Source organism: Notothenia rossii (genome assembly GCF_949606895.1).
Source record: "Notothenia rossii genome assembly, chromosome: 9".
Classification (NCBI taxonomy): Eukaryota; Metazoa; Chordata; class Actinopteri; order Perciformes; family Nototheniidae; genus Notothenia; species Notothenia rossii.
In genome coordinates this window covers 40,895,519-40,909,549 of record NC_136907.1, presented here as the reverse complement: position 1 = coordinate 40,909,549, position 14,031 = coordinate 40,895,519, and the positions used below count along the sequence as shown (strand labels likewise).

Sequence of the window (14,031 nt, the reverse complement as noted above, 5' to 3'; positions counted from 1 at the left end):
TTCACTCCGCTGGGAAACTGCTCTCATGTCAAGAAGCATCAGATCAGTGCATGCGCTGCATCGTCCAATCAATGAGCAATACACAGTAAGGGGCCGTGCGAGTGTCTGAGGATTTCACCGGAGGATGGTCTGGTGGTTCCTCGATTATCGCTCCTCCATTATCGCTCCTCGGTCCTCGATCCTCCGGCAAAAATAAGGCCACTGGGACGGTACTCAAGATGGCGCAGACAAATCAACTTCCGGTGATACCGAGGGCCGAGGAAATAAAAAATAACCGAAGTGATACGCACCCATAGTGTCTCAGATAAGGATGACACACAGGTCCATGTGGACTTTGAATGTCCTATGAGATGTGAATTAGGGCTGTCCCGAATACCATTTTTCAGATATTCGGTAGTAATCAGCAGCGAATATTCGGTGCGGAGAGATTTGTATTTTTTTTTTATATACATTTTTTTTCCCCCAAAATATTTTTTTTCCAAAATGTTTCATAACACGCTCCGAATCCGAGACACCTGACAACACGCTGTTAAGCAGAAGCACAGAAAGAGCATACTATTACGATTTATGTTTATTTATTGTCTCAGTACTCGCAAAAATTAAAACTAAATGTGTCCTCTGCATTTAACCCAGCTGCAGTGCAGCGCCCGGGGACCAAATCTGGTTCCAAATTCCGTCTATAACATTTTACAACCTGAACAGTCAAGCAAAGATACAAAACACATATTTCTGTTATAACAACAATACTTTTAATAACATAGCCGTAACAGTAGGCCTAACAGTGTCATACTTGTTACCTTGTTACCTACTTGTTAAATTAAAAAACTAATATAAAAAAATGTGGTTGCTTGCTTGCAACTATTTTCCAAGCAAAGTAAGTGTACGTTTTTATCATGTGTAACGTTACTGTTTAAACGGCGGATAAAGCAGCTTCATCATGGCAACTTGACAACAGCTAAGCTAAGCTAGGCTACTACTTACAGCTTCCAGGTGACTTTTCAGAGTTGTTGTGCCACCGTGGTAGGCAAGTTTCTTATCGCATATTTGGCACACTGCCTTCTTCTTACCGTCGTCCAATTTAAAATGGTCCCACACAGCTGAAGTTTTTGGCATTTTGTGGGTGAAGCGAGGTGAAGCGTGCCGTTTGCGTTCGTGACTGTGAGTGAACGCGATGTCAGGAGCACAGGCTGAGATTGTATATATTTCCGCATTTTAACAGTGCAATTCAAAAGTATAAATATAGTATAAGAATATGGCAACTTGTCTTTATTAATAGCATACATTTAGTAAAAAAAATAAAAGATTTGAAAATATCCGAATAATGAAATTGAAATCCGAATAGTTGGCCAACGAGCGAATAGTCGAATATTCAGGTACAGCCCTAATGTGAATGCTGACAAGGACAACATTTTGTAATAACATAACATTATACTTTTATGTTTCTTTACAGGCAAGTAAAAAATAGTAAAAATAAACAAATAAGGTGACAGAGCATTTCATAGTGTCCCAAACGTGCATTTTAAAATGTGAAAAGGAATCCTGTTCGTCCTGTTTTACAGAGGTCTATTTACTTCAGGGAACTAGATCCATCAGACATGAATACTGCAGAATGTAATCATCAGGGCAGGACGAGTCACGACATGATATGCTTCATGGTGTTCCTTTGAGGGATAAAGGCTGGAATGTTTGCTCTGCAAAAAGCCAGGTGACAGCTGGTGTTTCCCACCTTACAAATAGCAGTTGAATCAGACTCGGCTAAAGGATGTTCATGTTTAAAAGCATTCATTTATCCCCCATTTTTGTTTTTGTATACTCTCACTGTTAAAAAGGTTTCCCCTAAGAGAGACAAACGTTATTAAAACAATAATTAACTGACATTTTAGATAATAAAAAACGATCAGATAATTAATATCTTAAGCAAAGTATCTGTATTTATTCAACACAAATGAAAAGTCACACCTACTGCCATTCCCAACTGAATTACAGGTATATGTTATGCTCACTAGAAGTATTAGAAACATTTAGTTAGTACTTAGTGCTTTTATTATACCTGGGTTGTAGTGATACCAGAATTACCATTTTTGTAAACATCAATGTTAACAGAAGTTGCTCAATTTGGTGTAAATCTGATTCTGCAGCAGTGAGGATGTATGAGATGGATTTAAGGGAAATAGCTAATTAAGCAAAACAGGGACAAGGGCTTCTATGGTCCTGTTGAGCAAAGCATTCACACCCTTATGAACAGACAGATATGTCCATTGAAATCATGCAAGTCGTGTCACCTTGGCCTCTGAGAAATTCCATTTGTCACTTTATTTGGTACACCAGTGTAATCTTTACATTATACCCTTTCTTTTTGTTGACATGGTTGGACAAGTATTAATTTCCCTTTACGTTTATTACAGACTTCATATTTAAGGGTGCTGTTATACTACATTACATTGAAGAGGTTTTTCCTAATTCCACTTCCACTTCCTTACTACTTGTATACTGTATATAAATATATATATTTTTTCAAAACACCAAACAGATCCTGCAGAAACCCTCCTTTTTACGCAGCCTTTTTTCCAGTCATAGACATCAAGCGGCGACACATATTCAGTTGCCAGTTACTCAAAGTTTCAAACAGTAACAACGGACTATTTTTCTTAGCGGATGCATGTCAATTTAAATCAATACATACAACTATTTTTTAAATCAATAAAATCATTTTCTAAATCGATAAAAGCATTTCAATTAATATTGGGAGTCATATCGTTACTTTGTTGAGAATGTGGCCATGTAATAAGCGGGATAATGTGCAGCGACTTGGTCATTATGGGGAAAAGAACACCTTCATGCCGATCTAGATCCCTCCGCTTCGCGTCGGGCTCCTGATCAACCTGTCTGTGTTCTTTTCCCCATAATGACCGCGTCGCTACACACTAACCATTAAATATGATTATATAGAGTCATTATTCATTTGTTTTAAAGCAGGAGGCACAAACGCTTGCCTCGGGGAGGGAGAAAAAGAGCCACAGTGGAGAATAAACAGAAGGGCAACCATGGCAACCATGCAAGGGAAGTCTTCTTTGCTGCTTTTGTGGCAGACTACAGCGCCACTAACAGGCCTGGCATATGTACTACAGCGTCAAAAGCGGCAATGGCCGTCCGTGGCCCAACCTCTCATTCCCCTGATAACCCTAACCCTAACCCTTGAACAAAAAATGTCTGACTTACCTGTCGAGAGAGTGTTGCCTGATGAAGCTCCCTTCACTCATGTTGGCGTTGATTATTTTGGGCCCATTGAAGTTAAAAGAGGCAGGGGTCTTCTCAAAAGATATGGAGTGCTCTTCACATGTATGACCAGCCGCGCTGTACACTTGGAAGTAGCACACACGCTGGATACGGACTCCTGTATAAATTCAGTGAGAAGATTCATCTGCAGACGAGGCCCAGTCTCCACTCTCAGGTCTGACAATGGAACCAACTTTATTGGAGCTAGCCGTGAGCTCAAGGAGAATATGATTGCTCTGAATCATGACAAAATCCAAGGAGCCCTTCTTCAGGACGGCATAGAATGGAGATTCAACACCCCATCAGCTTCACATCAAGGTGGTGTTTGGGAGCGCCTGATTCGCTCAGTGAAGAATGTGCTTAACTCAGTCCTTAAACAGCAAACCTTGGACGATGAAGGACTCCAAACAATGTTTTGTGAAGTTGAGGCAATATTGAATGATAGACCTATCACAAAGGCCTCAGATGATGCGAATGACTTGGAAGCCCTTACTCCGAATCATGTTCTGTTGTTGAAAAACAAACCAGTTATGCCACCAGGACTGTTTGACAGAAATGATTTGTATGTTAGGAGAAGATGGAAGCAGATACAGTACATGGCGCAACTCTTCTGGAAGAGGTGGGTTTCTGAGTACCTGCCATTGATGCAACAGAGACAAAAATGGACAGCACTAAGAAGAAACCTCATACCTGGAGATGTTGTTCTTGTGGCAGACGCTACAGCCCCAAGAGGATCTTGGATGATGGGGAGAGTTTTAGAAGTCAGAGCAGATGTGAATGGCCATGTGCGCTCTGTGCGTCTCCAAACAAAGACCAGTATCCTGGAGAGGCCTGTGACGAAGCTGTGCCTGCTGCTGGAGGCAACACTGTGACCGCATGGACTCTCTATCTTTCTCTTTGCCTCTCTCTCTGTCTCTTTCCATCAATAACACCTTTCCTTCATAGGTTTGCCAGAGAAGACATCAGTGCCTGAGAATGCATGTTTAGTGTGTAGCTCCATGTTTTTTAAGTCTAGTAATTGTGATAAATGCCCAATTAGGGGCCGGAGTGTTAGAGCTACACAGTCTTTTGCATATAGTAATTGTAGTTTGTCATTTAATTTGTTTATTATGATTTTGCTCACATTAGAAGTATATATTTGTGGTAATATTCTGTTAAGTTAATAATAATTTGTTTAGTTAATTTCTTTGCTTTATATGTTAGTCTTTATTTGGGTTAATTTATTTAGTGTGATTTTTGGTTTAGACACCTGGGGGTAGTGGTGAGCACAGGTAAGGGTGTATATAGGCAGGAAGTGGCAGACCACCTGTTTTTGCACCTGGGTAATGGGCACATGGTTTTTTACCAGCACGAGAGAGGATTGTTTGTACAAGGAGAAAGAATTGTTTGTGACCGAGAAAACAATAAAACCAGCCTCAACGACAGAACCCATGCCTGGAAATTGGTTGACTTTCTACACTGCATACATTACCTGCCCAGGGTGCCAGAAGTGATCCGTTTGAAGGTTTTAACTTATTTTGAGTTTAAGTTTGACGTCAGTGAAGTGTTCAAACCTGGATCAGTTTTTATCAGATCCGTTGCAGCCATGGATATATAATAAGAACTGAATACTGCGTGGAAGGCGGGGCCTCATTCATTCCTATGAGAGTTGCTCATTGGCGCATGGATGACAAAATGGCCCAACTTTTGAGAGAGTGAAACGTCACAGATTACCCAGCATGTCTGAGAAGTACCCGTATGTGCGCTCATAGAGCATGCGCAATTTTAACCACGCCCCCCAAAAGGCTCGTTCACATCTTCACATCAAGCACGTCGATTTGCGTGCACGTAACAGCACGTAAAAAGTAACAGCGTTCTGGATTGTTATGATGGATTTGGTATAGAGTGGCGAAGTCCCTCCCCTTCCGGTGGACCTCCATGGGACCTTATTTCGGAAAGATTATGTATTGAAGTCAATGGAGAGAGAAAGATTATCTTTCGATCCCGTTTGAATTGTGCCACGAATTACACATATGATGTTCGTCAATTGAAAAGATAATTTTGCAGGTCAAAAAAAAAATAACGTATCGTAAAACTGTGAATTAACACATTTGTTTGTATGAAACGTTCAATGAACTACATCTCTGGTCTCGCAGAACAACACACGTCACCAAGATGGCCGTCAATACTATCTTGTCAACAAAACTATTGACTACCCTCACTATCACCACAATGAAACACGTCCAGAAGAATGTCATGCAAAGCTGCCTGTCTGCCTTCCTTTGATTCTCTCTGAACTGCCTGGTCTTTTTAATGTTAAATGTCAATCATTTGTGCAGATAGCATGAAGTAGAAAAGATCGGCGATCGCGGATGCTAGCGTTAGCATTTCTCCCCCGGGCTTAAATGGTGTATTATAGAATGATCACACCGGTGACAGTACTCTTTAAAGGGTGCACAAAATATGACTACTACTCTTACTGTTTAACATGTTGGGTTACTTGATGTTACTTCATATTAAGGCTAATAAAAATGACAAGGCTGTAATGCTAACCAGCGTGCTAGCTACTAGCTAGGTAGCTAACTTGATCCAGCCACTCCTAGTCCTTTCATCAGACGGGAAGCGAAAGAACGAGCAAGATCCATTGCTGGTATGATAACAACCTGGTACTAAGCACACAGGCATCTTGTTAAAGTTATCTTATCTTAGCCAGCGCCATATAGATAGATTATATCTGGCGCTGATCTTAGCTATCTCTTAGTGGAGGAAAACAATTGTGACATCACTTACGCGACTCTGGGATTTGTAGTCTTTGTAGTTGCGTATTTCTCATATTCTTATATTTCAACAGTTTTTCGACAAACTGTGACTTTTTTTACATGGAAATTATTTTTTAAGATTAACAAACATCATATGTGTAATTCATGGCACAATTAAAACGGGATCGAAAGATAAGTTTTCTCTCTCCATTGACTTCAATACATTATTTTTCCGAAATAAGGTCCCATGGACCGGAAGTAGATGGCCGTGACTTCGCCACTCAATAAACTAATAACGAGGCGGCTGCTGCAGTTAGTAGCTAGCAGCTGGCCAGTGTAACGTCAGAGCCATTAGTAATTATGTGTAGGCCTACGTACACATCAATCGTTATGTACTTTTATATTACGCTGATGTAACAGGATCTAGTGATGGTTTTGTTCAGCATTGCCAGCTTCATTGTTGAGCTTTATGTTGTGCCCAGCATTCTCCTGTGCTCTGAAATCAAATCATGTGGATACGCATAAAACAACACTAAAATAAACACTACAATACAACTTGTTAATTGACACACACAAGGTTGTTCATTTGTGTGTATAAATATACAACACAGGCTATATACATATATACAGTACATATACAAGTATAATTAATACAACTGTTAATTTGATCAGAGCTTTGACACATATATCTTTATTTATATATGTATAAGTATCACGACTTCTTCGGGCGATATCATATGGTATAGCTAATTAATCTGGATCAAAACGTGTTGTGCCAACATGCAAAGGTTGTAAACTCTGGCTTATCCCTGCGTGGTATTATAGTAATAGCAAACAGCAACGTTCAACTCCTTTTAATGGTATATTACAAGTGCAATAAGAAGCTGCAGGGATGTTAATCTACGTCGGTAATATTAACTTTATTTAATACAAGATTTACATCATACAGCCCACGTAGTATAATATTTTACAAATGATTAATTACAGCAAACATGTGCAATATATCCATTATTACTGCTCCGTGGGCTGGCAGTAAGGCGATATGGGTCCGTTCTTATTGTGCATCCATGGGCAGAGGCGCGGGAAGGTATTTTGAGTGGGGGTGCTGAGGTGCTGGACTCCAGTGAACATTATTACGGGCACTATAGAGCACGCACAAAAAAACTCCCCACACGCAAACACACAGTAAACCCGCGACTGTTACAATGAAGGCTCGATAATCAGCTCCCGGCATATAGGCAGGGGTAAAGTGCTATTTTTTACGAGTGGGGAGCGGACCTCACCTCCTCTAGGGGGGTCCGGGGGGATGCTCCCCCGGGAAGATTTTTTTAAATATTGAAGTTAAAGCATCAATCTGGTGCACTTTGAGAGCAACATTAAGAGATCTATGGATACATCTCTCAACACCCAGATGAAACACAACTGTAAGCAGATGTTCTTTTTCTTTATGGATATTTTACAAATCACTCCCCTTTCAAACTGTATTCTTGTTTTACTGCCATATAGTATTTCATAACTGTTTTTCCTTTATTCTCTTATTTGTTTTATAACTATAATGATCATATGAAGGTGTGCCGCGGAAATAATCTTTTGAATAATCTTTTACCAAACCGTTTGAGACCCACTGAGATAACTTAGACTAAAGTTAACTATCTAAACACTCAGAGAGTCCTTTAGCTCACCTGAGCCTCTCAGTCTGAGAGGAGAGCTCTCCTCAGCTTGTTGTGGAACAAACAGATCCGTATGTCCGTTAGTGCAGCTAGCTAACCAGATGCTAACAACACGGTCCCCTGCTGCTGGCACCGGTCCCTCTCTCACACACACTAAATGCGCTATTTCCGCACACACACAGAGCCGCGAGCTTGAATGACACAAGCACACTTTTATTTCCATGCAACTCTCTGATTGGTCTGGTGTCTTGCCTCTGTTGCATTCACTGAACACGGGAAATTACAGTCCTGCCGTCCTTTCTAGTGTCTTGATGAGGTTCACGTAAAGCACGGTTAATGTATTATATTATTGAGGTAGAATTGTCCGGGGCTACAGAAAAAACATTCGGGGCAGGCCAAAATATTATTTTACCAACAATGTGGAATTTATTGGCTACATATTACACAGATTATGCACAGCGGGAGCAGCAATAACCGTCAAATAATAATTCAGACAGGGGAGCTCCGCACCCCCTGCCTGCCGCTTGGGGGTGCTGCAGCGCCCTAAGCACCCCCCTTCCCGCGCCCATGTCCATGGGTAAAGGTAAAACTCATGTAGTACTGAACACGTCACATCACATGAACGTGCCGGGCGGCGCGGTCCAGTGGGTTAGATGCACGTTCATAATGCAGAGGGAAATAACTCTCAGAATAACGTTTTTAGCACATTTTTACAACTTGAGGAACAAATGTTTTTAATAAGGGCTATACAAACGTTCATACTGGGTAGTTTATTTTGTTTAAAAAAAATTATCCAACGATTTACAGACCACTCTTTCAAGTCAATGGGAAAAAGTGTTTCCGGGCCTGGCAACCAAACGGAAGTGTAGTACCGCCGTTTGGCCACCACTAATATTTTCATCTGAGTCCGGCGCACTTCCTGGGGGTTTGGTTGCAGCCCCTTTTTTTTTTAGATTGGGGTATGGAGGAAAATAGAGAGGGTTGTGTTTTCTGACACTTGGTGAATTCCCTGGAACACCGGGGACACATATTCATGTATAAAATATGTACAAAAGTGCATTTTGCATGATATGTCGCCTTTAATGATCAATCATTATAAAACATATCATATATATTATTTTGAAATGGACCAATCTGCACAATGACTACTTTTACTTTTGGTACTTTAACTATATTTTGATGATAATACTTTTCTACTTCTACTTGTAACAGATTATTCCTACACTCTGGTACTTCAAATGTTACTGAGTACTTCATCCACCTCTGATTTCAAACTCTTCCATTAACACCCTGAGTAACTTTGCAGCTGTGTGTTTTACTCCACCTTGTTGTAAATAAAACTGCAGCAGCTTGACCACAGAGCCTGAACGTTGTGATCAGCTGATTTCTCGCAGTTCTCCAGTGTATGCGAGGGGCACAGAGTGTGCACAGAGGAGTCTCCCTCCGCAGCCAGTTGATGTAGTTATGGTACATTTCCGTTGTACATACTGACGTTAACTGCAGCCCCGTCTGTGCACACGGCGACCAACTTAGTCGTCCAGTGATCTAAGCCCGCCTCCTGGAAAAGCTTCACAAGTCCGTCGGTTATGGCCTGCGTGGCTCGGCAAACACCCAGTTCAATCAGTCATAGAAAGTCAGAATATTTTTTGCAGGTAGCGAAATCCAACGTAGCTGCTTAATGTCTTTTGGACATGTCTAGTAGTTTACTCCATTGAGTGTTGACAAGAAACAAGTGTAGGCAAAGTATGTGTTTTGTTTTGATGACATATCAGGTACGCAAAGGCGCGTAGTAACACAAGTGACGTTATGCAATTCAGAATTTTGTCCCCGATTCGTACCTACGTACCAGTTATGTGCACCCCTGTGTATACACACCTCTAATGAAGTCCAGTAACAACCACCAACCCCAAGTATGACCTACATTATAAAACTTTAATTTAATTAACACTTCAATGGCAGTTTCATATGTCCTGTGTTGTTAATGTAAATATCTATTCACAAAGCTGATCTCTCCTCAGGTCCAGTAAGGAGGGTTCAGTTCATTTCCAGAGGCCCCATCATCAGCACAGTCCCACCTCCTCTGTCACCTCTGTGGGATCCTTGTCCCGTACCCAGTCCTCCACCCTTACCAGCATGCTCAGTGCCTCCCACTCATCCCATCCGTCCTTCCCTTACCAGCACCCCCAGAGCCAGGGAGAGCCCTTCCCTAGCCCTGGGCCCCGCAGTCCACAGGGTCCGAGCTCCCAACAAGCAGGTGAGCCCTTTACCATGGGTTCCATTCATCAAACACCAAGAAGTCATGGTTTCCCTCATGACCCGTACGGCTCCACTCCCAGGATGTACCATCAGCAGCCTCATCAGTGTCAGCAGCAGCAGCAGCAGCAGATACAGCAGCAGCAGATACAGCAGCAACAGATACAGCAGCAACAGATACAGCAGCAGCAGATACAGCAGCAGCAGTTCCAAGGACCTCCACCTCCTCACCTCCAGCTGCCAGTCCAGAACGCACATTTCCCCCAACCACAATCCTACTCTCAACTGCAGGGGGAGCCTTTTGCTATGATGGTGCGAGCCCACCAGATGGTGGATGTGCTTACGGAGGACAACAGAATGCTGAGGCAGGAGATGGAGTCCTGCCATGAGAAAGTCACAAAGTTGCACAAGGTAACAAAAACAATGCTGTTATGAGTTGTGTTGTTTAGAATAGAGTGCAAGAAAAGGAGTGAAAAAAGTTCTATTGTCTTGAGTTAAACTAGTTTTTTGTGCTATTGTGATCGTTCTTTTGAGACTATTGGTCGAAATATATTTGAATATTAACTATGAATATTGAAGATCTCACCTTTGACGAAGCTCAGGCTGTAGACCGCCAATATGTAGATAGTGACATTGCAAATATTCAGAAGATAAATATATAATATAACATTTGGATGAAGTTTAACCCAGCACCTTTGCGCTCCCTTTCTTTCCTCTTTTTTCGAATCATTCATCTTGTACCTGTGGGCAGTTGGAAACGGAGATCCAGCTGGTGTCAGAGGCATATGAAAACCTTGCTAAGTCTTCCTCAAAGAGGGAGGCCCTGGAAAAAACCATGAGGAACAAGCTGGAGCTGGAGGTCCGGCGGCTGCACGACTTCAACAGGGACCTCCGAGGTGAGAGAGCAGAGAGGGGGGTAACAATGCAATAACCTAGTCAAACTATTTTCAGCTATGTTTATTTTGCAGGAATTGAAAAAAGTATTGTGAAGAGAGGATCAAAGTGGCACTAGATCATTATATATGTCTGCTGTAGTGAAAGATATGAAGTATGTAAATTGTGCACTGCATTGTTATAAATATATTTATTCAAAAAATACTGTTGTTCTTGTTGGCTGAAACGTACATGCACAGGTGCTATTTTTACTCTTAAGAAAAACTCAAGATCCCATTCCTTTCTGTATCAGTGTCATGACAGATGTGTAGGGCCGACTGATTCACAAACTGACACAATGTGTTTTAGTAGCTGAAACTACACAGCAAACACACATATTTATTTTGTCTGTTTCCCTTCTTTGTTCTTGCTCTTTAGCTTAGATCCGTGTGGGATGTCAACTTTTACGACTGATTGGGTTGAAGTTTAATATAAACTCACTGAAGCTTTTGTTTTAGAGAGTGTAAAATAAAAATAAAGGGTTCTCACAACAGGAGTTGAGAAGGCGTATTAAGCAACAATTTGTTCATGTGTACTTTTACTACAGCCGTCACACCTTCCATGAATTAACCATTGTCTAGAATCAATCTTACCAACATTTATGTATTTCACAAAGAAATCTCCAAATGGCATGTATGTGAGTCACTTTGGATAAGGAGTCTACTAAATAACGTGTAACCGAACACATAGTTCAAATGCTGCGTGTATTATTACGCTTGTACTCACATTAACAGGCCTGTCGGGGGCAGTTACAATGTTTATAAGTCACTGTGAACTCATACAGAGGTGCAATGTGCAAAAAAATATACAAGTTTGAGTTGTTGTCTGAACTCTGAGCCTGTGTGTGCGTGTTTTGTGTTAAAGAGCGCATGGAGACGGCCAATAAGCAGCTTGCCGCTAAAGAGTGCGATGGCTCAGAGGACAACCGGAAAACCATATCCCAACTGCTTGCACAGAGTGAGTACCACACACACACACACACACACACACACACACACACACACACACACACACACACACACACACACACACACACACACACCCTAACATCCATCTGATTTGCATAACAATAACCTATTTTTTTAATGAGGAAAGACATTGTATTGTACCTGTGTTCAAGATAAGGAGACGCTCCGTGAGAAGGAGAAGCTGGAGATGGAGTTGAACGCATTGCGCTCCGCCACGGACGACCAAAGGAGACACATCGAGATCAGAGACCAGGCGCTCGACAACACACAGGCCAAGGTGGTCAAGCTGGAGGAGGAGGTAAGAGCATAACATGTCACTCTTACTGGAAATAATCCTGTTGGTTGGATTAATGCTTGTTGCCATTTAAATTGAATCAGGAAATCCTAATTCAGACATAGAAACTCAGTTCCAACAAAAAAAATCCCTATTTCAATTCCCATCATGATGTTTTCATGACTACAGGTAATAGAACATCAACAGTAGCATTGACATCTCATGCCAGACATAACTCATTGATTATATCTAAAGATGAACAATGAAAACTAAAGATTTCTGATTTCTGTAGTGAAACCAAAAGTTGTGTTTATTCTATTGGATGTGAAGAGGCTAAGCCAACACTTAAAGCCACTGAGGAACTGCTATCTTATCGTAATTGTGCATCGCATTTCTGTCCCCATACAAAATTGACACTTAACACAATAACTTAAGCAGTAAACTTTACCTCAGCTTGTGTGTTTTCTCTGACTTAAAGGGGACCTATCATGCAAAATGCACTTGTTTATGTATTTTATACATAAATATGTGTCCCCGGTAGGCGTGTAACGTTATACGTACCCATACCGGTACGTGTGTACCGAACGAATATAACGTTAAACGTAAAAAATGAGAACGTGAACAACTTTTTGGAAGTAATCTCAGGTGCTGCGTCCTAGCATTCAGAGTAATTTGCTCACTTTGGGTTCAACGCGTCATAGAGCGAGCAAGTTATTTCATTGGACGAGAGGCATACTATGAGAGCTGGTCACAGGGATGCGTTCAAATTTAGTCAGTAATTTGAGGAACTGTCGAAATGGCGAACGCAGATAAAGTTGAGCTCGAAAATCCTTCAGCATCATTGAAGTCTCCGGTTTGGGAACATTTTGGTTTTGCAGTTACGTACAAGGATGACGGACAAAGACAGGTGGACCGAACCAAAGCTGTTTGTCGGCATTGTTCAACTAAAAGTGGCTACGCGGCTGGCAATACACACTTGCACACTCATTTGAACCCGAACGTGAATATCACCGGTACCAAAAGAAAAAAGACTGAAGTGCAAAACCAACTCCCACTAGCATTTAAGCCTCTACCACTCGCAAAAAGTTCAGACCGAGCCAAAGCTATTACACACGCCAAATATCCTTATGTTGCCTTGTTAGCAAAGCGCTACCTGGCTGTATCTGCTGCCTCTGTCCCTAGCGAGAGGGTGTTCTCCACAGCAGGAGACATTGTTAGTGCCAGCAGATCTGCCCTTTCGGCAAGCAATGTGGACAACTAAATCTTTCTTTAAAAAAACATGAAAATACAATGACAAGCAAGTCATAATGTCAAACTGGCTGCTTAGGTATAGGACAGTACAGTTCAAATACAGATTATTTCAGTTCATTGAAATGCTGCACCTTAATGTTTATTTTATTATATTTTGTATTTATTTGAGTGAATATTCACAGTTTAATAATAATCAAAAACCCCAAACTAATAGTTTATGTTTTGTGAGTACTAGTACTGTAAAGTTCAAATACAGATTATTTCACTTCATCGAAATGCTGCACCTTAATGTTTATTTTATTATATTTTGTATTTATTTGAGATACATTACACTTATTATGCATTGTACACATATACACATACCACCTTCACAGCTGACTCAAAAACATGGTTCACTGAGAACTACACCTGCACACACTAGTCTGTGTTGAGTATGGCGTGAGTGTTACATGTTGTGTTACATGTTGTGATCATGGATATTGCCCCTCGTTTCTGTTATGTGATTGTGATGTGCTATATGTGACATGTACTGTATGTAGTAACGTGTGTTGTTTATTGTTCTCTACTTGTCTTCCTCCTTTTTATTTTATTTTATATATTTTCTTACTAACTAATGCTGTTGATATATTGTAATTTTAAGGGTGTCTATTACCATCTGGCTGGGGACA

At 41.1% G+C, this 14,031-nt stretch overlaps 1 protein-coding gene across 1 annotated transcript in view; it reads left to right on the top strand.

Moving 5' to 3' along the window:
- Positions 1 to 14,031, top strand: part of LOC307020811 (angiomotin-like) — a 93,581-nt gene that overhangs the window by 21,385 nt on the left and 58,165 nt on the right. The window contains 4 exon segments of the mRNA XM_079652396.1: positions 9,703 to 10,348; positions 10,689 to 10,833; positions 11,735 to 11,827; positions 11,991 to 12,136. Of these exon segments, the coding sequence (XP_079508522.1) occupies positions 9,703 to 10,348; positions 10,689 to 10,833; positions 11,735 to 11,827; positions 11,991 to 12,136 (1,030 nt within the window).